General features: G+C 41.3%; 1 protein-coding gene across 2 annotated transcripts in view; it reads left to right on the top strand.

Annotated features, from left to right (window-relative positions):
* Positions 1–25,358, top strand: part of WDR7 (WD repeat domain 7) — a 114,270-nt gene extending 88,912 nt beyond the window's left edge. For both annotated transcript variants that reach the window (XM_021380077.1, XM_021380076.1), the window contains exons 25-27: positions 1,011–1,110; positions 19,933–20,037; positions 22,611–25,358. In XM_021380077.1, the coding sequence (XP_021235752.1) occupies positions 1,011–1,110; positions 19,933–20,037; positions 22,611–22,814 (409 nt within the window). In that variant the 3' untranslated portion in view covers positions 22,815–25,358. The remainder of the gene's footprint in view (positions 1–1,010; positions 1,111–19,932; positions 20,038–22,610) is intronic.

The raw sequence follows: 26,242 nt of genomic DNA, 5'->3' as shown, positions 1-26,242 counted from the left end.
CCACAGCAATGGGCACTGGGCACAACCTGGAGCACCCAGGCTTAGTTTGTCTTGCTTTTTTTTTTTCCTGCATGAAAACAAATGCTTTTCATTTCCTTTCTTTTGTTTGTTTGTTAACACCATGTTCCATGCTGTTTTTCTTCCTGACTGCTAACATGCACCACAGAAATGAGTGTATCAGCTGTGTGAGAGAGTAGTTGCCACGGCACTTTGGGAATCCTTAAGAACAAGGAGATGGTTCATTGCAAGATTTCCTGTTCAAGCTATAAATGTGGTCAGTAGTGTATTTTGATAGAACAATTCTAGTGAGCTCTGGCAGAGTTTGCTATAATAAAATTTAACTGTAAAATTGAAATCTAAAAGGAAATGCAGCTGACAATTTTCACAGATCTCCTTTTCCATTTAGAAGAAAAGCGTAAGGATATTCTCAAGTAGTTTGGTCTGAAATGAAGATTCTGACACTCTTGTGTTTCAAGAGCCAGGAGTTCTTTGAATTTTGCAGTTCTAATCGATGACACACACTCCTGCTGAGCTTTAAGGACTACCAAGTGCTTGTTGGCTCCTTCTCACTTGAACAATGTTACGGGGTTACGGCTGGTTTGATGAATTGTCCTTTTTTTGCTTTTAAATCGCTCAGGATGTTGGGTTTGTCTTCTTCAACCATTGGCATCCAGCACTACTGTGGTGTCGAACTCTAAGCAACACAAGCACATGGATGTTCAGGGAACTGGTGATTATTACATAGATTGTTCCCAAACCCAGCAGAGTTGCTTAACAACATGTAATAAAACCAAAAATGAATAAATCTGATACGTTTCTGCAGTGATGTATCAAGCATCAGTTGGCTTTGTTTGCAAAATGCCAACTATGAAAACTGGCAGCTGATGGATTTTTAAATCAAATCTCTGTTCCAATGCTAATGTTAATTACCGAATGGCATTGCAAATTAATTTTAACATCATGGAGGCAGGTCAGATCTCACCTGTTACTTGTTATAATGTTCAATTCAGGTTCTACATGGTCAGCTATTACGAGCGGAGTCACAGAATAGCAGTTGGAGCTCGCCATGGTTCAGTGGCCCTCTACGACATCCGGACTGGGAAATGTCAGGTAAATAAATCATTGTGACTTCCTCCCCATAAAGTGTGGAAGTTATTGAAAGGAAAGAGCAGCGAGCTCTACATCTGTTGACATGCTGAGCTGCTGGAACATTATGGATAATGCTAAGGGGATCAATAGTTTAATGAAGGACTCAAGGTATATAGAGCCCTACTGTCTTCATTCACTGGAACTGAATGGGTGCCACAGATGGGTTAATAATGAAAGCCTAAAGTTAGGTGATAGCCTTGCTCTGAAAGAATTGAAAAATCTGATTTTAAGAAGTTAGGTTTCACAGAGATATACTTAGCTTCTATAGAAGTCACTAAGGAAATCTACTCGTTGTTTTGCCCTAAAATTCCTCTCTATTAGATGGCGTGATGCTTCTGTTTGAGGTATTTACACTTTTCTGATATTAAATAGGATATGTATTTTCTTACCAGTGACCTAGAAGAGGATATGCTTGAGGATAACACTGAAATAAGTGCTTGATTTGAATTTGCTTGGAATTAAAAATGTTTAATTAACAAAGCATTTGCCTTTTCTGAAATGTTGAGCGCTCTTTACTATTCCTCATTAGCTGTTATTCCACACTGAATGTCAATAGTAAAGCAGGGATAAAGCACCTGCTTTTCGAATCTGCCATGTTAGCTGGTTTTGTTTGTTGGTGGATTTTTGTTTGTTTGTTTTTATTGTTTGTTTTGGCTTGAGGATTTCTTTGGTCTAAATACTATGGTTTTGTGTAAAGATGCTTTTTGTTTCTAAACTTGGACTAAAAGGCCAAATCTGTTGTGCTTAGAATATGTGTATTATAGACAAGGTAGAATAGATTTCTTCCTGATAAATCTACAGTGTCACTTAATACTTTGCTGATAGAGCTGTGTTCTTAGGTACACGTGTGGTTCATTTTGCCTTCTGAAATTTTGTTTTTTTATTTCACAAATCTAGTAGCCAACAGTATGGTATGTTTTAGTATTTTCTGTTAAGACAGCTGTCTTGTGGAAGCTGAGCTGGCCAAATTTATTTTACAAACAGCTATGTAAGGGAGGCAAAGAGTGTCGGTAGGTTGTTCTATTTTGTTTTACATTGTCATTTGAATCATAATTTATTAATTTAACTATAAAATTAGTCCACAAGAACTGCTGTTTATTGATATATGAGACGTACTGAGCATTTTTGCAGCCTTGCAGTTCAGTGCCTTAGCTATCTTTATGCCTTGCTGCACAGAGCTCTGTGTATTCCCTTTTTTTGAATACACAAGCTGCATTACTTTTTTCCTAGCTATTCTGCAGCCAGCATGACAAAGCATCTGGTTGCTGGACGTCTCCTTCTGGCCATTAAGAGGCACTGACCACGTTCCCTTTCTGTGTGCATCATTACACTGAAAATGAAGAGCGCAAAGTCCAGATAAGCCCGGGAAGTCTTGTCATCTCATGATAATGGCTAATTCTTCGTCATACTGCAGAGGGAAGAAAGAAAGAAAAAAAAGAGCACAGCTGTACACTTCTTTTCTCTCTGTTTGCAGAGCACTAGGAGATAGGTGACAAAGCCCATCCTTGTATGTAACCAGTGTTATTACCCTTGCATTTAAACCTGTGTCTAATTCATACTTCATCTACAGAACTGGTTCCAGGTGGTTTCTCAGTATATGGAGTAATTCTGAAAATTCTTTGGCCACAGTGTGAATTCCAGGTGATTCTGTAAAACTGTGTACACAGTCTGATTGCTACATCAGATCTGCAAAAGACCAGAGGTGCTGACAGGCAGGACAGAAGTGTGCTCATAGCTGCATGCATGTCCATGGCAAGACCTTCCATGAAACCATCCCTCTGACTTGATTTGCACTGTCTTGGTGGGCATGCTAAAACACCTTCCTTTCTCTTCTCTTTCTTTTTCAGTTCTTTTAAAATGGTGTGGTAACCACCATCTATCTATTCTGAAGGTGATTGTGCATGGCTGACGTTTGCAACCCTTTTATCCAAAGTGCTGTCTCTTCCATGTTAGCTGATGTCGTGTTGTGTTGGGTTACTGGAACTAGCCCCAGATTTCTGCCAGTAAATTGCCTGAATAATTCACTGCCTTAATTTGATGTGTTGGTGAATGCGCACAATACTTGTTTTCTTGCTTTCTTAGTAAGCTTCTATGGAGAGCAAAGATAGGGAAGAAAGGGGTCCTTTGCAGATTTTATTATTATTCATAAGATCAGAGAAATGTGCTGAGAGACAGATAGGTGACTATTAGGAGGCAACGCCATCTATTGGATACAGATTTTTTATTCCAAATCCAACCTTTCGAGTTATTTCTCATAGTTAAAGATTTCAAGCTGCTTAGGAGACATGAAATAAATATAGGATTGTGTAGAAAACAGATGTTTCAGAAAGCTGGGCATTTTTTTTCTTTAAAAAGTTCGAAACATTTTAATTGGTTTGATCGAGCATCAGGTAGAGCACTTGGCTGGGCAGCACCTTTTAGCAAAAGTTTGAAGTAGATATGAGAGTCTTTTTGGTTAGCCCCATCATAACTGCACTCATCGTTAACTGAGGTGGGAGCTGAGATGGGCGCAAGGGGAGAGCAGTGAGCCATGGGTATTGCAGGGGCCCCTCTGTGGGGTAGCAGGCAGCAATGCCTGGGGAGCATGGGACTTCTGGACACGCTCTGCAGTGCCTGAAAAGGGATTCCAGAATGCCGGTGGGTTAGATATCAAGGGCTGGAAGTCTTTCATGTATTCCCACACCAATATAGTTATGGTTATTTAAGTCATTATTCCAGCATTGACCTTTAGCTTAAATAACCGTTTCCTTTCCTTGGCTGTTGCCCTGTGCCTTTACAGCCTTTGTTCTGTACGGTAAAAGGAACAGAGGACTTCAAACTCCTTCACCAGAAGGTACTCTCTGTTTTATTTCATCAGATGCAATTTTTTTTATTTATTCCAGTCTTACTCTTTAGCTTCCCAAATCCTATTTCCTTCCTTACCTTTGGGAAAGCACAGAAGTGCAGAACTTTGAGCAGCTTTTATCAGAATATTTTCCAAAATGAGACTATATTTGCCTTACCACCAAAGCCAGCCGAAAACACCACCACCTCCTGCGGGTCCAGGGGAAAACGACTGCTACGACGAGCACTTGGCAGCCATCAATCCCATCCATCGTGTGCATATCAAAACACACAAACTCTGCTCACTCAGCACAAGAGCGGGACCCTTCCTCGCTGCCCGGAGCAGTGCTGCAGGGCTGGCGCGGGTCCCCTCGCCCCACGGTGCTGGAGCCCTCTGCATGAGAGCAGGGCTGCAGCACGCGCTGCTCCCCCGCTGCTGGGGGCTGCCCTGAATAATTCATGAAAATATAATCCAATAACTTACGGCTGTGCATACGGAAATGGTTAACGTGAGGAAAATAAGGCTTAAAAGGTTTTGTTTTTCTATCAGTCATACTAAAAAAAAAATATATATATATATATATCGAAATAATAGTCCCTTTTCGGTCTTGATAGCAAGATCTGAGTAGTGTGGCTTTTTGGTATTACTGAGGTTGTCACTCCACCATTTATACTTTATAGAAAATTCTGTAGCAGTTACCAGCAGCAGAACAAACCTATCCTAAGTAGGCGCCCGGTTAAATGTGGTTATGTTATCGTTACACGATAGGTGAAATAGGACAGGAATTTTATCATCCCCTGGAAGCAGAAGGGAAGGCTTTTTGGCTGGAATAATTGAAACAGAAGCATTTCATGTGCTTTTTTCCTTCCAGCATATTTTTTACTTTGTTTTCAAGAAAGATGGTTGTACACAACGACTGAGAAATTACATCTAATGATTAATAGAATGATGGATGTCAAGAATCACCTTTTTTAACAAATAATAAATCAACATTCATATATGATAGGTTTTTTTTTTTCCAGAGAAATTTACAATATTAGTATCACTTATTTAACAAGGTGTCAATTATTAATACTACCAGGAAAACGCTGCCTCAGAGCCAGTTGTCTGCAGTTTCAGTATTTTGCGTTTGGTTTGCATCATTGCTATTGCACAGATGCATCTATTAATGTGTGATTTCTGCTTAATAATTGAAAAGACAGATCATTATCCTACTCCAAATTTTAAACTGCTCTGTGTTAAACTCTTACTTTCAGGTGTATGTCTTATTCATTTCAAGGCGTTTGATTTTAATTTACTTTTAAGGGTATAATTGGAATGAAAATTACAACCGTGTTATATTTTATCATGAGCTTTCCGGATACATGTTTTTTGGTATCTAATTTCTTCTATAATTTAATATCGAGGTTGGGCTCTCTCCCCTCCTCTCCCTGTTTATTCAGTATTTTCCAAGCACTGCTCTGTTCCGAGTGCGTGGCGTTACAGCGGTACAAGTTTGCATCCATTTGTTTTTAGGGTGCCCTCCGCAGCGTGCTGCGGCGAGCGGCGCCGGGCAGTGTCCTTCCCATGGCTGTATTGATTTGCCCTTCAGCTGTTTGCAGTGCATAGAGAACCCAGGGCCTTGTTGTTGATTATCTACACAATGTCTCGGTGAACATTATTGACCCATTGCCGCTTACTGCCTATGGCTCTTGATTTTTCACACCGTCTCCATGACACTCATAATAAAGCATACTATCTTATTGCTACCCAGCTCTGGAAGCCAACTGCTCTACCCGTAGAACAACAGCTGCCTTTCTGGAGAGCGTTTTATTTTATGTGGGGCAAAAATTTGCAGCAAGTTTCAGGCTTTGTGCCATTTTGGCGGGGACCTGCATTTGGTAGTTGAGCTCCATCCTGCACGATGATTGCTTGCTTGCAGAAAAAGTGTCTCATTTGATCTTGCATCCTGTTCTTGCAAATTTGGGAGGCACTTTATGTGGGTCTGTATCAAGACTGCGTTAGAATAATCAAAACGTTCCATGGGGTTTTAAAAAAAAGATGCTGCTAGCAAAAGTGAGACAATATTAAAATGTCAGGATCACTTTTAAAATGCTCTGATATTAAATTCCAAACTGGTTGTGGCAAATAGAAGTATCAAACGATAGAGTTTTTTTTGCTTTAGCTAGTAGGTTAGCAGCTTTTTTCAAATTCACTGAATTGTTCTTTATTATAAAATAACTTGCTTGACATTATGGAGGTAAAAACTCTGTAACAGTGACATCTGTTGCAATAATACTATTTTAATTTAGATTATTACTAACTACCAGTGGGGCACTTGGGAGGCTTTCTTTGTTTTTACATAGAAGTATTTAGCAATAGAGGAAATTTACAGTATTTAAATACGCAAGGAATTCTGTTCTGAAGCTTAGATTAGATTATTTGAAATATTAGCTAGACTTTGACTTACGTTTGGAAATAAAGTTAGACAGTTTTTACCAATGAATCTGTTCCGCATTTTCCATCATTGGAGAAGCGCTGGTTTTGTGACGAGAATATTTTAAGCCCTTCAAAGCCACATTTTCCTGAGGCAGATGGTGGGATGTAAGGGATCTGGAGGAGGACCGGAGTTGTTCTCAGTCAATGAGCAGCCTTCTGGGGAATGCACCTGCAGCGCTGGGGGAGGACCCGGCTTCTTTGTAAGAGCAGATATTTTATCTCTTTTTAATAGTGCCTAGTACTACATCCATCAGTGTGGCATCAGCAGTCTCTAGAGCTGCATTTAGTATTTTACCGGGTATTCATCACCAGAGACATCTCTCTCAGGAAAGCCAAGCTGGAGATGGTGGGAGCTGACTGACAGATGGATGGGGGCGGTGGGAGAGGAGGCCTGGAAGATTCCCTGCGGCCTCCTCTGTGGGGCAGAACACTGGAATCCAGCACTGCAAAGCAGCAACTGCCTTCAGAAGATCATCAGTCTTGGGTCTTCAATTTTCAACGGTGGAAAACCTCCTAGAATCATCATCATTTCTTTTAGTAGCTAATTACTAAGAGTAACCAGTTTTGAGCTCCTTGGCTATGTCACTGAGAGCTCTTCGCTTTGGCTGACAGTCCCAGTGTGCATTTTATTCATGAAGTTTTTTGTTTGGAAAAGGGAATTGATTCTGTTGCAATCTAATCTTTTGTCTGAAGAGAAAATTCAGTTTTAAGTGAGGTTATGGTAGTTTGTGTAAGTAACATATAGTGTGCATAACCTTGCCTGTGTATTCTGTTCTTTCACAAGCAGACATTAATTATCATTTTAGTCCTTCAGTGTCTTCATGTTCTCAGAAGATGAGACTGAGATCTTAAATTGAACAAAATGAGGCAGCGGGAAGTGGGTGTAGGAAGTGGCCTGCAGGTTTGGGGATTCAACAGTAACGTGCTGAATTGCAGTGCAGGTATTTGGTTGATTTTGTGTTGGTTTTCATGGCCTGATAAGCCTGAGAAATTAATGCCCCAGAGGTAAAAGAGCGGTTCGTTGTTCTAGTGATGCCAGGTGGCTGTTTTTGGGAATGAGCTGTGTTGCAAACAATACGAGAGCCTGATGTGTGGCCAAGGATGCCAAGCCTTCCCACTGATGAACAGCTCAAGGATCTCCCCGAGCAGAAGGTCATGGGGCCAGGCTTGTCCCATGGGACATGTCACGGTGGCCTGGAGACCTAGGACCCATCTTTCAGAGATAGCACTGAATGGTAGTTCCCAATCTCAGTTTGTTGAAGCGCTCTACCCAAACAAGGTTCTGGCCAAGAAAATGTGAAATCTGCATTCTTCCTAAAACTCATATTCTGCTTGTTTGTATAACTTCTGACAAATTCCCTCTAACTTCAGTTTCTAGGGAAACTGACTGATAGCTAAAAAGAAAAATATGTGGCTGAAATCAACTCTACATTTTTCATATTTAGGTTACAGATTAATCATGCTGTGCTCAAAACTGAAAACCCCAAGCAAACACTGTTTATAAGCTTATTCCATGCCCTTGATTCTATTTTGAACAGAAATTATCTTAAGAAAAGGGCTGAGTAAGAATAACTTTAAAAGAGAAAAAGTAGCTAAGTGATTAGGGTAATGCATGTGCTGGTTTTTAAAAAACATTTTCCCCTTTTTTTCTGGGTGTTCTCATCCAACTTTTATTCTGGATAATAGGAAGCTACCTACACTGAAACAGGCAACTATTTGCTGAAAGTTCCTCTGCTGTTTTATTCTTTGTTATGCAGAGATTGTCCTTTCTAGGCAGACCTTGTATTTGTACAGCTTTAAGACCCAGTGTGGCTCTTGGTTGCTGGAGCACAAGGTTTATAACAATCCATGAAACATGTTCGCTGTAGTTCTTTGTCTGCTGACTTGCTTAGTAACAAAAAGGTGCTTGATGGCGTGAAGTCGCTACCCACTTAAAGCAAGCTATTTCAGCAGGGTTTTTTGAGCAGTCCAATCTTTTAAGCGTATGCAGAGCTCCCTTTAACTGAGTCATAGTTATCAGGTATTGCAAAGGTTAAGCTTTATCAGCTGCACAAAAAAAGGTTGAGGTTTCATCAAAAACTTCCATCCGCACAACCTGTCGACCACAATTTGATGATGATTATTGATTATTTCACAGCCTTTCACTCACTCTGGCACTGCGGCCAGCCTTGATATACAGATAGGGCTTCAGTCCAGCTAAAATAAGACTCCATCTTGATAATGGACTGAGATGAGATACTGTTATTTGATAAAGATAATTGATGTTTCACAGTGAATTGGAAAACAGTTCTGAGTGCACCAGTTCTGTGGCTCCTCCATCTGCAAATGTGGCCATTGTTTACAAAACACAGTAGAAGACAGCAGTCAAACCACTCAGTGACACTGCTAGTGCACAAAACACACCGTTTTAGGATGGCTGGCAATTTCTAACCAAAAATAAAACACTTAAACAAAAAAGCACTATTTGTTATTATGCGGTTGAGATGGAGTTTCTGGAATGTTTATGTAGCATATTTCTGGTGAGAAACCTTGAAAATCTCATTTCTGCTGCTTGGGTGTACTTGGTAATTTGTTTCAGGTGAGCTAATATTCTGTAATCTTTCTTTTTTTATTATTTATTTGTGACCCTTGAATTAGGCAAAATGCAACACGAAGAAGCTGAAATTGTCAAGTGAAAATAAGGCATAGTGTACGTGTAGATTTCATCATTCTGCAGTTTTAAATCATGAGCTTAAAACAGTGCATGTTTTTGTTCTCCCATAGTCACCTTTGTTGACTGCACATTCTTAGCCTCTGGATTTGAATTGATTAAGGTATCACTCCTTGCAAGTTCTGGTCACCATGTTCTCTTAGCCCTATTACAACCTTTGTAACCTCTAATTAAGCAATAGGAGATGGCAGGGAGTGGGGTTATCATGAGATAATGACACCCCAAGTGTGTTGTGTGGCACAAGGTTCATCTGTGTGTTCATAATCCTCTGGGGGAGTGATTATCTAATGATAAACGTAGCACATTGCAGCTCATTGATACTGCTGCTGTGTGCTCATGCCAATGTCATCCTGACTGAATTACACTTCCCATTCCAAACATCATTTTTTTTCCATTGATTTTACAAACTGACAATTTTGAGGTTTTCTTAAGTGACTTACATACGGTGCAAAGTCATGACCCCGGAGTCATACCTTTTTCTTTTTCTTTTTTTTTGGTTAAATATTTGTTGAGAATATTAAAAAAAAATGCATAGTAATTTTTGCTGGACTAAGAACACTCTAGCTGGTTGGATGCAATTAAAAGCAAAGTTATTATCACCATGTACTTGAAATTCAGCTCCTCCTTTCTTTAGAGGAGCATTAATACAGAAAAAGAATGATACTGTGTGACTTTTTTTTTTTAATTGAATACTAAAGCAGTGTTACCAGACTGTAGAGATATATTTCAAGTAACTAGATTTTAGGATACATGATTATTATTGACTTTGGAATGATGGCAAAATATTAATGTCTGAAAGATATTTGATAATATTTTGCTTGTCAGAGTCTCTACCACTATTTTGTAGCCGAAGCAGTCTTAGAGTGGTTATTCTTTAATTATACTTGTGATAATTCATGAGAACTCACCTGTGTTCTTACTTAGGGTACCTTTCCTCATTATACAGGTAGGCAGTAGCCATTGCATCCTGTTTGTGTAAGGTTTCTGCCCCTGGATGGCTCCTGGTATTGTTCATGAGACTTCTCAGTAAGTTCCTCCAGTTGCCAGTATGTGGAACCCAAACTCCTGGAGCCAGTATAATTAGCCCTATTTGAAGCTGCCGGTGAATTCTTGCTGGGTAGCAGATGCTGGTCCAAAATCCCTAATTATTTCATTCATACAAGCTATTTGGCTGTTCTTCCTTTAAAAGCCTAAGTGTTTGGATATCAAACAGGGTCTGGCCCTTACCCAATTACTAATCAAGGCTTTATTCAAAATGTGAGAATTAAGTCTGCTACCTTTTGTTACGTCTTCTAGGCACCTTACTAGTGTAAGAGGTCTCTTTCAAAAAATACACATTCTTCTCATCCCAAGGGTTTCAAACCAAATGAGTCCTCCAGGTAATTTACTTTTGGTGGGTCTTAGTATTAATGGGATTCAGGGATGTTATTGTCAGTGTTAACCACTTGTACTGTATCACTGGAGCCAGCCAAGAGCGGGGCTCTGTCACTTTTAGTATTGCACAAACAAGAAGACTCTAACTCCAGAGAGCTAGCCACTAACATATGCACAACAGAAAAAGGGGGGAACAAAGGAGCAGAACAAGAAATAGAGTGAACAGTTGTAGCATGTCCTTGGATTTCTTATGCAAGTCTTTTTATTGGCTAAACTAGGCATTAAGTGAATGGAAGGCAGAGGGAAGGAAGAGTAGGGCTGTGACACAAATGATAGGAAATACAGCAAAAAAGCTCAGTAACATAAGGAAGTGAATGATAGTAGTGAGGAATCTAGAAAGTGCTTTCACAATATCAATACCTCTGTTCCTTTAGCTTAAAATTGGATTCATGCTATGCATTTGAACATCCCCTGACATTCAGTCTTGAGAACTTTCATGTGTTGGTGACACATGAGCAGTTAAGCATTTAAGTATTTTGTTGTCTGTCCTAGTTCAATGAATTTTGTGGGAAAATATCAGCATACCTCCAATGCTATTCTCATGCTTTAGGGGTTCAGCTCGTGTTTGTCTGTTCAGTTCAGCCTAGGTATTTTGAGTGACTGTGCATGTTTTCCTGTTGCCTGGCTGGCTCCTGTGTTGGAAGCATGAAGAATTTCCTCTGAAGACAGAAACTCTTCACCTGCACTGGGTTGTAGATAATACAGGAATTCTGAAGACATGGCCACCATGTCTTCAAGTGCCAATTTCACAGATATTCACTCTTTGTTACGTATCTTACATGTAGTCCTGCATGCAAAGCTATTGGGCAAATTTCCTGCTGTCCTGATTCTGCACCCTGCAGAGCTTTCTCCTGCATTGGACCAGACAGAATGCTTATGGAATTTAGGATCCAACCTCAAGCCAATAATAATCATTCATGCTTTTCATGAGGTCATTATGACAGCATTTGTTTAATCATTTATTAAGTTTGCTTGGAGACTTGTTTAGGTTTGTGGGAAATGCAGGCTGTTTTGAGTGTATGGCTGATATTGCTGTCGGAAGGATCAAGATGATGATAGCTCCAGCCAGTGACAACCCACTGCTGAGAGTACTTGACTTCACCAGGGCCCTTTGTATTTTTGGGGGTCAAAAGTGGGTGCAGTGGTCAAGGGAAAGAATGACTCCCTTGATCTTCCAGCCATGCTGATTACAGTAGCCTGGTTCTTAGCATTCCAGCTGCTCCGTGGGACTGAGGCTATCTGGGAGTTTGACAAGAGTGCACTCTGTCTATTCCTTGATGTCAAAGACTCTAAAGAGGTCAGATCATAGGACAGACCTGTCAGCAGCCTGATCATCCTGCCAAGCTTTTAACAACCTAGCTCTGCACCCATACAGACTTTGTGTCCTCAGCTTGTCTCTCACATAAGGGTGGCATGTGTCTACCGCTTACTAATTTTACTCATTCATTTACTGAGTGTTCCAGTTATTTTTATAAAGAAATAAAATTTGAAATGGAAAAGTGAAAAGGAAGACAGGAGTGAGGTTGGAATTTGTTATTTATGGAAGACTGTGTTTGAATTTAAGTAGGAAGAAGAAATGACATTTGGTATATTTTATTAAAACAACTAATGTTCTAAGACGTTTTTGCCAATCATTTTGGCTTTTTTTTTTTTTGTCTTCTCTTTGTACTTCTGGTTCCTTATCCACATTGTCTCCAAAGGTTTTTCATTGTGAACCCTTCTTTCTGTTATTGGGAAGCATGGAAGTAGAGAGGGAGCTCAGCTCCAACCTGCCCATTGCTGTAATGTTGGCTATGTATTTCGATGTGTAGTTTCTGAAAGCTTGACCTCCTGTAAAGAAACCTGCTGAAGGCAGTGCCATTGCTTCCTGATGGCTGAGGCTTAACTAAGCACTGAGTAGAATCAGTGCTATTGGTCTGGGTGCTCTGGCTCTCTGCAAAATTAAAATCAGGGCTTCAACAATCAAAGCAGGAATTGAATTGTGCCTAATACTACATTTCTGTACCTAGACGCATTTGCAAATTTTTGTTCTTATCCAGGGCAGGAAATTATAGTACTAATGCAGTATTGTATTTGGAAAGAATAGTTGCTGATATGTAATGGCTTGCTTTAGTTAAGTTTGAATAGGAAATTAAAGACAAGGTACTCAAATATGGAATTTTATAGGTAGTGAAAGAAAGATAGCCATCCTGTAATCTGAATGTGTCTGTGCATTTACTGACACTGCTACACTGACAAGTTCAGATGAGCTGGGAAAACTTGTTAGTAGGAGCACGCCTTCTCAAATTGCAGATAAAAGATAATCACTGAATATAGCCTTTTAATTTATAGGCAAGAGCCCTTTTCTCACTGTGGCAGGAAGGAGAGGGTTGCACTGTGCTGTCCACCAGACAACGTAGCACGTGCCCAAACACCATGAGGGCAGCATGCTGCTGCTCCAGAAACCCATGGTATGTACTGCCTTTGGTACAAACTGCCATATTAATGTGCAAGGAGGTGGGGAAATGCTTCCCATTTGGTTTAGTTTATCGCCTGACTTACATAAGCAACAGCAAAGTTCACAAGGCAAAATCCATAGTAATGTAATACGAGGTAGTAATAAGTGCATTGCTGGCAAGCAGGGCAGAAATTTAAGGGGATGTGGTTCAGCTGTGCTAGGACTTAAACACACTGAAATTGTCATGTCCTCTGTACAGCCTTGCTGTAGTTCTGCTTCCATTTCTTGCAGAAAGAAGGCGACGTGCTGCTGACACATGTTCCCCATGGGCTGCAGTAGCTTTACCCTGAGCTGATCTTTCTAAAGCTGCCTAATAATACAGTTGAGGGATTCTGTGCATTTTCATTGTAATGGGAAGAGCCTATCAGCAGCAAATCCCTGCTGTGGGAGGGATGTGGTAGCAGAATAGCCATTGTTTTCAAGTTTCTCAAATGTCTTTCAAAAGCAGTGTTTAATTATGCCCAGGTGGTTACTCCGGTGGCAGTTTAGCAGTGTATTTAATGGGAATGGACCATGCTGATACTTTTCTGCATGGGGAGGTTTACCAAGGTGTGAATTTACAGCACACAAACTCCTCTGTGTTAACCCTGCTTGGACATTGTTGATCTGCATCAAGTCTGCTTCTGTTCTCTGCAGAGAAGTCTACTTTTTACATATAATTCTATTCATTAAGCTACAGGTAACCAATGCAAACTGCCAGTCTTCCCATAGAATGCACTATTAATGAGTGCTGTAACTGCTTTCTGGCTTCAGCAAGCAAAATAATGAGGTCTCTGGATTCACAAAGCTTACTTTTTGGATCAGCAATAGTAGTTCTGTTCAGGGTCACTTCTGCCCCTTTCTGTACTCTTTTCTAGTTGGTTTGGAGACTGTTTCAAAGGAACTTGTGTGTTCTTGTGGGCATATGGAGTTTTCAAATACAGGAACATCTTGTTGGGAGGGGAAAGGCACGAACAGGTGTCAAGTGAAGACTGTAAATCCAAGTGCAGAAATCAGGAGGGGCCTTGAATAATCAAAGTTAGTAAAAATTAAATAAGAAATTGATTCAGCTGTGGCTTTCTGCTTAACTCTTGTGCCTTAGCTGTTGACATCAAGATGAGGAGCCGACAGTGAAATTGATTCCACTAAGGATATTTTTTTCCATTTTGAAGTGATACAATTCAGTATACAAAAGTCAAATAGACTGGAAAAAGATATTAAACTTACTGACCATCTCTGAGGCCACCCACCCCTACTGAGTTAAGAGATTTATTACAGCGCTGGGTTTGTAGCATCTGTAGAAGCAGAGACAGAAGAAAAGCAGGCATTAAGATTTTATACTGAGGGCTGTAAAGAAAACTGAGTTTCCATATATCTGAACTTGCACCTAATTTAGCTGTTACTTCCTACTCAAACATTATTTTCTGCACAAAAAGTAGTTGCAACTCATCGTTTTTCCTCTTTGAAAGAAGCTTTTCTCTAGGGAACCATCCAGGTGGGAAGCAGAAAATCAAATCTAGAGCAGCTGAGTGGAAAAAAAGCATACCTGGTTAATGGAAAAAAAAAAAAAAATTCTTGTGTTTTTCCAAATACAGCAACATTGCATTGCTAATTGTAAACCATCATACCCAAGCTACTAGAAACGCTCTGTGTCCTTGCCACAATGTGCTCCAACTCTAAACCATCACAGAGGTCAGAACACAGAGGGGGAGGGGAATCATCCTTTTGGTTACTGAGTGGTATGGACCTAGCAGTAAGCTAGCACAGGGAGAAGGAACGCTGTGTGCTTACATAGAGTGTGCCAGTCTCTTGTTATTATTCCATTCATGGTCAAATTAGAATTTTTAATAGCCCTTTCTTCCAGTAGAGACCAACTTTTTATTGAAAATGATGAGTTTTGAAGATCAGTGTCTGTAAGAGAATGCAGTCTCTCACTGCTGTCTGTGGTGCTGCGAGCCACATTGAGTTTGGTGTCTTTACCAGGGTTTCTTCTGTTTACAAAAGAGTCTCATCTGGGAACACAATGGTTCTGTTGCAGCGCACTGATAAGGTTGTATCAAACTCATGTGTTTGCTGGGAAAGTAGTGTCTTCTCCTGAAATCTGTTTTAATAACACTTTTACATTAGATGTTTCAATTCTTGCTTTTTAGAAAACTAAAAACCCCGTGTTATAACTGCCTGCTCAGAGCTCGTCTTTCTGCCTAGTGGACAAGTTTCTCCTGCCACAGCAGCTTGGAGGGCTTCCTAAGGCCCCCAGGTGATCCCTAAAGGAACTGGGTTTGCTGGTGATCCATATGATGGGCACACTCAAACCTTCACCTTCCTGTCTGTGCCCCCCTGAAATGCGATCTGCTGATCACTCTTAGACCACATTGCTTGCACTGGTATTATTTATTGTGTTTTAATTGTGTCTTTCTAACAATTTAGACAGCTATTCCCATTAAGGGTAAGATTTGCATTTTGAGAGTTGTTTAGATGAAGTCCGTGTACTAACTGGTAAATCCATTCCATGCTGTGATTTTTTTGGAAAGCATTCAGTATCTTTTCTCCCTGTAAAGTGCTCTCTGGCACTGGAATAGCAGCCCAAACTTCCTCGCATCCATTCAGCATCACTCTTGAGGGATTTGTGGTTCAAGATCTAAAACTTCATCGCACTTCACAGCAACGCATCTGCAAACCATGAGGCCTGGCGTCTGTCCAGCGCAAGCTCTTTTCCAGATTCCTATCTGTATTTTGTAATTTTTTACACAAGCTGTTTGTAATTGTTAAGATAACCCCCTAAACTAGGGATTTAAAATAATTGCTTTTTTTTTTTTTTTTGTCTCACGAAATGGAAATAACCTGGAGAAAATACTAAGCACTTTCTTCTCCCATTTTCACTGGTATCCTGACTGTATTCGGAATTCTTATTTAAGATGATTTTCCTAGCAGTTGCAGTGTATAGCTCAGCCTATCAGCTATTGGAATGTCTTTTAGAAGAGTAATTGTAATGGAGAGATAGGAATTTCAATATCAGTACTGAATTGTCTGACACATGAGTATGTTCTGAGATGATACTGCATCATCACGAATCACTGTTTAAACTATGCTGGCATTAGTTTCACCAATGAAAAACTTCCTGCTAATGTTCTGGACAGTCTGATTTATAGGTGTACTACCATCTTGGTTTTGATGGTGCCACATGAAGCCCTTGAACGGATGAGAATGTTCCTAAAGTGAGAGCATCCATCCAGTGTTTGCAGACATTAGGGTGTTGGGGAAGGAGGCTGAGTCGGGTGGGAGAGCCACGTGCATGGCTTCCTTGCAGCCATCACTTCAGGGATGTGGGGCTGGTTTTGGGCTGTCTGCAGGACCCCACAGAACTGCTGGGATCTGTGGCTCTGCATTTTGGAAACATTTCTGTAACACCCTGTAACACTTGGATGGGTGCAGCTGTCATCTAATTTCTTCTGGATTAAGTTCGGTCAAGAAAGAAGCTGCCTCATTTTCTGGTTGTCATTTGCCCAGGAAGTAAAAGCAAATTGTAATGAGGGAATCACAGCAGGAGAACCTCCTAACAAATGAGAGCACATATTGACTGAAAGCCAGCATGCCATTCCAGTGATAAATGTATTTTTATACACTGCTGCTCAAGGTCACTTTCTGCTCTCATTGTGCAGTGCCTGTCACATCATGCAAGTCACATTTTAATACTGAGTAATAGTAAGGGTTGATGCAAAATTATATTATTGTGAGATTAAAAATTAAGTTATGTATTTTATTAAGTTAAAAATTTTAATACATGTGCTTTGACTTTATCTTGGTATTATTGAGAATCCATTTGAAGGACAGAAAGAAAATTAATTTAAAGATGTAAATATACTTTTTCTCAGTGTAGTCCTGAAAGTTTTACTGCAATTGTTAGTACTGTTTGAAGGAGCACTGAAATTTAATTATTAAAAGTACTGAAGCTATTTTAAGTAAATGCTATTTTAGATATTTCCACTAAATTGCTCGCAGATTTGGGGTTTTTTTATTCTTTTTTTTTTCTTTTTAAAATGTCCATAAATACCTTTGAGGAGGCATCTTGAAAGAATCTACTTCTGGTGTAAAAAGTGAGAACTTTTTAAACATCTTACTGGGTGAAGCAGACTGAGGGCTCCAGTGGGGAGAGGCTGTGGGGTAGTATGGGCTGCATCAGAACAGGGTACTGGGAACAGGAGGTTCCCTTCCTCAAATACAAATTTTAGTTGAGTTCTGAGATGCTGTTTGAGGTTAATATGAAACTTAGAAGTTCTGTAGTTGTTCAGAACACATCACAGAACTGTGGAATTGTTAAGGTTGGAGAAGACTTCTACGATCCCTAAGACCAGCCCCAACCCATCCCCACCGTGCTCACTAACCACTTGTGTCCCCAAGTGCCACATCTCCAGGGTTCTTGAACACCTCCAGGGATGGTAAGGGTGGGAAGGAAGTAGAGGGAGAGTTAACTCTTTTCATTTGTTTTTGTTTTTTTTTTTTTTTAATAGCACCTTCAACACCTTTCCAGCTTCTTTCAGTTGTTAACTGTCTTCTCTCCATCTTTGCCTTTAGCACAGTGAGCTTTGCAGTTGCGATTTATTTGTGTTCTGTGTTGCATTTAGGCCAGCTTTCTGGAGCACACCTTTAGGAGCTGGCTGTGGCAGAGCACCTCAGAGTCATCTCCTTAATTTTCAGATAACCATTCCTTCTGCAGGGACTGTATTCCATGCAAAAACTGGAGCTGATACCTTGCTGCTGTTCCAGGTGAAAGCAGTCAGAGCTTTTAATGACAGTGCTAAGCTGGGACAAACCTGATGCTTTCTGCTTTTCATGTGGTACCTGCTGGAAGTGTGTTACTTCTGGGGGTGCAGCAGGCATGCTGCGTCCTCAGTGAGTGAGTGTTTTTGTTTCATTTTAGTTAAGGTACCCCTAGGGACTGGGGAGATAAATATCTAATAATAAACGTGGTAAAATATTGCTATGTCTCTATAGCAGTATATATGTTACTTTATCAATTTAAAGTATGCATTCCAGTATTTATTAAAATAAAATTGCTGCAGTGATACAGTGCTTATTTTTTATGTCACCTTTAACAGAATAATGCAGTTCAGTGTAGGGTTTGCCAAATATTGGACTCAGAATTAGGTTGTCATAGCCTCAGTATATCATGTGTACAGGACAGCGGCGGTGACAGGTGCAGAAGTCAAATAGTCTCCCAGGAGCGTGCTCCCATTAAAAAACAATTGCTTGGGCAGAGGGAAGCTCCAAGCAGCTGCACTTTGTCCCACCCTGTCTGCCGTGCAAGATTCGGACTATTGCCAAACCAATACTGCACAGATTTTATTTAAATAGAAAATAATTTTTATTACGTGCTGTTACACTTCAGAGCAGAAAAAAAAAAAAAAGTGCAAAGAGGCAGTGTGTTGCCATGCGTTCCCTGCTAAAGCGCAGCCATCACAGCCATTAGGCAGCGTTCAGAACGGTGCCAGCCAGGGCAGTCTGAGCTCCAAATGCATGGGTGCAAGCAGAATATTTTGAATGAGTAGCAATAATTTCGTTTTGTTCTGCGTATTCACTTCGCGTAGGAAGCACAAGATGTGCATTGCAAAGTACACATTTAGGTAGTGCACTGAAAAATAAATCTTGGCTTGAAAGGATTAGCATCAATTAGAGAAGCACTTGCTTTAAATAACAAAGCACATTAATTCCCTTAAGGATTGTACTTATTGGAACACATTTTCAGTAGTTAAGAAGAGCAACAAGTGTGCAAGTACTATTGATTTTCCACCTTTGTATTACCAAAACATTTTTTATTGACAAGTATTACTTGCTTGTTAAGTGCTGCAGAGTTTGATGGGTCTAAACATTGGATCATCTAATTAATTCCCCTTTCAGATCTTCATCCTAAGCTGTAGTGATTATCTTGAAGATATAGGTTTGGGGTTCTATTTGACTTTGCTCAACTTACATGCTGCACAGTAAATATATTAATGGATTGTTAATATAAGGCTGACTTCAGGTGCAGCGTGCCATCTCAGTGGGTTTGCATCTTTTAGTGTCCTGGAGCTGGCTACAGCAGCACTTTTGTTTTCAGGTGCGTTTATTTTCACTGCCTAGTTTTGGTCGATGAATGTTACAAAGCCTTTTTTCACACATTGCAAGTCCTGCCAATTTAAAATTGGCTCAGAGCCTCTTAATGCAGAGAGAGCAGCTACTGTGTATTCTTCTAAGAAATACTTTGTGAGCTTGTTACTAATGTCTTCGTTATGATAATCCAATAGAAAATTGCATTTTAAGGAAATTGCCCTCCTCTCTCCCTCAGGAACCAAACTAGTTCCCCTAGCTCTGCAGAGGTGTTTGCCAATAAACCTCAGATAGAAGGTGTGTGCTTTCCAAATTCGTGTCATACTTTTGATTCGAGACCTAAGATACAACGCTGAACTAGGAGGAAGGAATAGGAATAGGAATATGTGCTTCTGCACATTTTACTTGCTGTTTTCTGACTGTAGCAGTTTGCTGAACAATTCTAGGAACTTTTTCTAGAAGTCCAGATGCTGTTGCATTTGTGTTTGCTTACAAATCTGTTCAGCACTGCTATGATGCCGTGTTAAGGAGTGCTCTGTTACTGTTCTTAGAACCATAGAATCATTAAGGTTGGAAAAGGCCATTAAGATCATAGACTCATTTGTGTTGGAAGTGACCCTTAAACACCATCTGGTCCATCTCCCCTGCAATGAACAGGGACATCTATGGCTAGATCAGGTTGATCAGAGCCTCGTCCAGCCTAATGATCAAGTCCAGCTGCCAACCCATCACCACCATGCCCACTAAACCGTGTTCCTAAATGTTCTCTCTTCCCAGACAATCCACGGGCACAAGGGGCCGATCACGGCAGTGGCCTTTGCTCCTGATGGCCGGTACCTTGCCACCTACTCCAACTCAGACAGCCACCTCTCCTTCTGGCAGGTAAGTGCCTTGCTGCCAGCCTGCGTCCCCTGGAGGATCAGTGCTGTCTGCCCACCTTTGGTTTGGTTCTATTTTTATAACATACAGGACTTTTTGTGTTACTGTTTATACTTAAACATGTCTTGCAGTTATCTCCCTGTGAGTGGTGAGGGCTTGTTTGCATACAAATCATTATGTAAGTTCAGAGCAGTCAGACAATGCTTTGTCCCGTTTGCTGTTTGAATCTGATCCTGCTGTAACTCTTCAGTTTTACACACCTAAAACATCCACCCAGTAAGTTTTAGGCCCTTGCAGGAGAACCCCAGCCAGTTCTGCCAGAACTGCTGCTCCTGCTCCCATGCCCATCCCTGAGTAGGCATTTTTCTTCTCTGACTTCTGGAACCCAATGAGTCCCCATAGAAGAAGACCTCCATGATGTTCCTCCATTTTATCTTTGACTCAACATGATGCAAAACTATTTAAGATGAACACACGTCCCGTTACTGCTGTGCCAAGGCCTTCTGCTCAGCAGACACAGCTGCTCAACTTTGAGCCCAGGGAGCTGTGCTCAGCTGCTCCTCACGCTGCAGAGCTGCCTGGAATTTCCATAATAATGCAGGAAACAGGAAAGCTGAGAGAAAAACAAGAGAGAGTCTGAAATGGGAGAAACTGAAGATCAGGTCACCATTTTGTGAAGTACCTGGAGGTTTATTTTTTTAGCATAGGAGCAATCTTTGTGATCATGTCTGTAGAAATACTGTTTTGTCAATTGTAGATAGGTATGTTTGTAGCTTGGTGGGACAGATAAACACGGAAGAGGCCCTAATTGCTGCCTATATTCCCTCTCCAGGAATTTTTTCTTCCCTTAAATGACTTTAGGCTTAAAAACAGAGCTGATCAAGCAATTTGTGCAGACTATCAAAATAATTTAGTTTTGCAGTAATCAGACTATATAATAGATCTCAATATACCTATAGTTATTAGTCTTTAGCATATTCCCCTAGTTTTCTGATGCCATTCATTATTTTTACAGGTGCCATAATAATTATTAAATTATTACCTGTCACTATATTGTGTGCTTTCTGAAACAGTAAGTGGGAACAGCACGAATCTTCATCCATCAGTTACGCTTACTCAATTTAAGTACTTAGGGAAAGTCTAGAAAGCAATCAGAGCAGGTCTTGTTAAACTGGCAGGAAAAAAAAAATTCAGGCACGTGTTTTAAATTGTGAGCTGCCACATTCTTCCAGGTGTATAAATGCTCACGTTAAAGTGGCTTTTACATAAAGAGTTAAATATACCTACACATTTAGTTTTAAAATGTGACCTCGTGCACTAGTGATTTTTTTTCCCTTCTGTATTCCATTTGGCACTATTATTAATGCAGGAAAATCAGTAACATTAGTCATCTTAAAAGGGTTATTACTCAAGATGATTTAAATTGTGAAAATGTCAGTGGTGCATGCATGCTCCCTGCTAGAGATGCCATGATTTACACTCTCTGACACCATTCTGCTGCTGAGAAGAGCCAGGAAAAAGTAATGGCTTGTACTTTGTCCTGATCAGAATTCAGAGCGTGGGATCAGCAGTAGCACGACTGCCATGTCCCAGGATTTGCCAGGGCTCTACATGGCACACTCAGGGATACGGCGTGGCGGCCATCTGCCTGCTCATGGACAGACTCCTAAGGAGTGCAGTGTGTGAGGGTTTTCCAAGTAAAGGAGCGCTTGTAAGGCAGAGGGTTAGGCCAGTGGATCTTGTTTTTAAAGCATGGAGCTAGGCAGCATGCATCAGCAGTAACTGGCCTGCTTTCTGGAGAGTGGAACTCAGCAGATCTCTCCTGGATGCTTTGTTCATCCGCCAGAAATTAACACAACTTCTGCTTTTCTGTTTGCAGCTATTACAGTGATTCATCTTAGTTTTCCATTGTTTCACATCTGGTGTTTTAATTATTTTGACAAAAATATTCTGGCATAGATGTAATCTTAATCTTTTCCTGTTTCTCTTTAAAATTTGAATATAAACCTTTAATTATAAAGACTTAAAAATGAAGTGTGAGATTTTTCACAGTAGTAAATAAACTGTATAATTTTCCTAGCTAACTTATTGATTTAAATCTCACACTTCAACTTGAGAAAGGTATAGGCAAGGAGAACGATAATTTTAAAAAAAGATACGGGACAAGCAGTGAGATGAAGTGGTTCTTGATTGCTGAGCAGAACTGAGTTCTGCACGTAGGAGGTAAATTTCAGGTTTTTGACTGTAATTTATGTTCCATTTAGTCATGCACCAGTTTCCTTTCTCTTGTGCTGGAAGGATAAGCAGGTGCATAGCTGTGGAAATGTTGTTCGCAATGCCTGCTGGTAGCACCGTGAGCTCCCCCCGAAGAGCAGAGCCGTGCACCTGCTGACTTTATTCAGCCTTTCCTTTTGCAAAATTGTGTGCTGTGCATTAATGCCACAGGGACTAGCACGATGCTCAGAACCTGGGCACTGACAGCACTGCTTTGCCCGGTCTGGGTGGGTCTGGTGGAACGTCGCTTGGGCCAAATCTGGGTGGACTGGGGTGCCGCTCACCAGCAACTGTCTCTGCAGATGAACACGTCACTGCTGGGCAGCATCGGCATGCTCAACTCAGCACCCCAGCTGCGCTGCATCAAGACCTACCAGGTGCCACCAGTACAGCCTGCTTCCCCTGGCTCGCACAATGCTCTGCGCCTGGCCCGCCTCATCTGGACCTCCAACCGCAACGTCATCCTCATGGCCCATGATGGCAAGGAGCACCGCTTCGTGGTCTAGGGGAAGCCGCCTGTGCTGAAGTGAATTTCTGTCAGAACTCCATGTAACGCTCCCTCCTTTGTTGCTGTCCTTTGGTCACAGGGCAGGACCAGCCAGGTCACGGCTCTGCCTGGTCTGCCAGGCCGCGGCTCTGCCTGGTTTGCCAGGTCACAGCTCTGCCTAGTTTGCCAGGCCACAGTTTTGCCCAGTTTGCCAGGCCACCATTCTGCCTGCCTTGCCGGGCCACAGCTCTGCCTGGTTTGCCAGGTCATGGCTCTGCCTGGTTTACCAGGTCATGGCTCTGCCTGGTTTGCCAGGTCATGGCTTTGCCTGGCTTGCCAGGTCACAGCTCTGCCTGGTTTGCCAGGCCGCAGTTCTGCCCATTTTGCCGGGCTGCGGCACTGCCCGCTTTGCCAGGCCGTGGCACCAGGTGGGTTCTCTTTGCAGCAGGGTGGGGGAAGCTGTGGTTTGGGGAGGCCCAGCCCCACCCTGACCGTGTGCCGTGGCCTGGCCGGTGGCTGCTGGCCTCATGTTGGCGGCCTGGTTCCACGTGCTCACAGAGCCTCAGTGGTTTACCAAAGGCCCTGTTTACATGTATTCCTTCTAGTGACCACTGAATGATCACTAGGTGGTGTGTCTTAGAGGGTTCTTAATAAGGGCCTAATTAATTGGGGATAATTAGTAGCTGAGTGTGCAGGAGTTGAATGGCCTCTGTTCTGAGTGGAAGGGGCACATTTCCTCAGAAAAAGACAGTTTTTGAGGAACTGAAGTGCTGCTGTGCTCAGCCGTTTGTTTGCTGTAGTCTGGAACAAAGGATAACAATTCACATGTAAATAAAAAAAATATCACTAAGATGGACTAGCAAACTTGAACAGAGGAGTATTTATATATAAAGGTGTTTTTTGCTACCAATGAAGGTATTTATTTTGAAGAAAATAAAAAGCTTCTTCTTCCCAAAGCTGCTTCCATTTGTGCTGGATCCCACATGGAAGTGGGGCTGTGCTCCAGTGGCTGCAGGGCCACGTTCCTTCACCGCAGGAACAGGGGATGGCAGCAAGCCCCGGGAGGCAGCACAAATGGTGTCAGTGGTTAACAATTCTGGCAAGAAAAACTATGAAAAATAGTAAGTTATTTGAACAGATACACTGAAACCATTTCTTCAGTAGGAATATTCCTGTGTAATGTTAGCTGTGACTGTGTTTCCTTCTTACATATCTAATTCTGTGAAATATTTAATCGTGTGAAAGTATGCTGGTTTATGCTCACAATAAAGCGAAAAAAAAATCTATGAAATACTATTTTATTTAAAAATATTGATGTATATGTTTGTATAGCTTTCTCTTTGCCATTTTTGTCTGAAAAGCTTGCAGAAATAAGGAGGCTGTCTTTACGTGATAAACTAAAAATGGTACTTACAAAATCCTCCCTTCCCTAAAAAGGAATAATTTATAAAATGGCTTCTAAATATAAAAAGCATTGATTTTTAAAAAAAAACTTTTAAAGTTGGTCTGCGTAGTACATTGTACACGAGGTGAGATTTTCAGTCCAGAAAGATACATATCTGTTTGCTGTTTAAAAATTTAAACATACCAATTAAAAAGAGCAAGAAATTAAGACCATTAGGAATGTTTAACACAAACTGCCATAAAATTTAATCCTTTTATCTGGCAGGAATGTAGTGTATAGTAGAGAACTCTGTCATAGAATATCAGGGTCTTTTTTCTAAGTGAACTAACACAACATGCATGTACATTGTGTTTATAAAGATGCATACGTAACTCTGAAGATTAAAGATAGGAAGAAGAGCTAACAGAGACCTTCCATCTGTAGACTGAAACACTGCAGCATTAGGTTTAGATGCACAAGGGGAGTCAGGGTGCACTATAAGCATTCCCCCATAGGTGTTCTGGGATCCCGTCAGTTACATTAGGGTAGGTTCCAAGATGTGTACGTGTTTACTTTCGGAAACAAAATGCAACCCCCATGGGAATGGTGGACCACAGCCCTCCAATGATTTCCTTTTGTGGTATAGTGAGCAAACATCTTGAATTATATATGCGTTAAAATGTTTGATTTAAGCTAGAAGTGTAATGGATTTTCTTAAATGCAGAAGAGAGATTGTTCCTTTTCCCTCCAGTGCTGCGGGTCAGCTCCAGCCCCACCGGCGTCCAGGAGCCATCTGTGGGGCTGGACACAACCCCCACTGTGGTGACTTTGTTTGCCCCAGTCCTCAACTTCACAGCCTCGGTCTCTCAGCACTGCAGTAAAATTTGTATTGTCATTCCAGTGTAAGCTTTTAGTGCTTTATTGATTTGTTAGTACTGTATTTGGACTTGTCCTTGTAAATGTGGAGACGTATGTGGCTTCATTGGCAGTTTACAAGCAAAAGATGACATGATGAGACACCTGTATGAAAGTGTTGTAATGATGGAAGTCACCATGTATGGTAAATGATTGAAGTGTCTGCCTCTCGAGCAACTTCTGGAGTCCACTCCTAGCCTGCTGTATGTATACTGCATACCCTGGTGTAAATATGCTTGTGAAATAAATCTGGACTGTATCGAAGAGCGTTGTTGTTATGGCATCAGCCAGGTGGCATGCAGATAATTCCCTGCCTCTAATTTATGAATTGTAAGTTCTCTCACCAACTTTTTTCTTTTTTTTCATTTGAAAGTCAGCTTAAATGACATTCTGTCTGTCTTGCTGGGGTGACCTGCAGCCCTCAGTACAAAGGGAGGAAGGCGGTGGAATGAAGTTCTTGTAACTCTCCAGCAGTGTGGCTAAAGCAGACAAAGGAATTGCAGTCTTCCAGAAACTCACCGGCGCTGATGTTTGCAAGGTGATGCTTTGCTTGTCATCTGGTTCAAATTCCTCCAAAGAAGGTAACTGATACGAATAGCAACACTTCATAGCATGGAACACAAGGTCCTAAGAGAATTTAAGGTGCATTTGGGTTAGAATTTGCAACATGGATTATTTTTTAAATTGTAATTGCTTTTGCTTGCCAAAGAATCCTGAGCAACTCGGGGCTGGTGGGGGTGTGCCACAGTGTGCTGGGGCACCAGGGCCGGGTCTGCATGGGGTCAGACGTTACCAAATAACCCTTCCAAACAAAGCAAACAGGAAGGAAAAAAAAAACGACGGCACAAAGGAATTGGGTGAATCCTCAGATTTCACGGTACACCAACACGTTCAAGTATTGGTGGCCTCAGGGTTCCGTTTTAGGTGAGTCGCACCTGGCAGCAGTGCTGGCGTGGACCCGGCGTGAGGGGCACGGTGCTGGCGGGGGGCAGAACCGGGCAGCGCCGGGTGAACTTTCACCTTTCCCCTCACCACTGACAGCGAAGCTGAGTGGTGAAAAATCAATACCTGGGAGCCAGGAGGGAAATATTTCCAACCTCTAACTAGAGAATGTATTTTGACAAGGCCAAGATAATCCAGGCTACACA

The sequence above is a fragment of the Numida meleagris genome, chromosome Z, assembly GCF_002078875.1.
Source record: "Numida meleagris isolate 19003 breed g44 Domestic line chromosome Z, NumMel1.0, whole genome shotgun sequence".
NCBI lineage: Eukaryota > Metazoa > Chordata > Aves > Galliformes > Numididae > Numida > Numida meleagris.
This window is presented reverse-complemented; position numbering and strand designations above follow the sequence as displayed.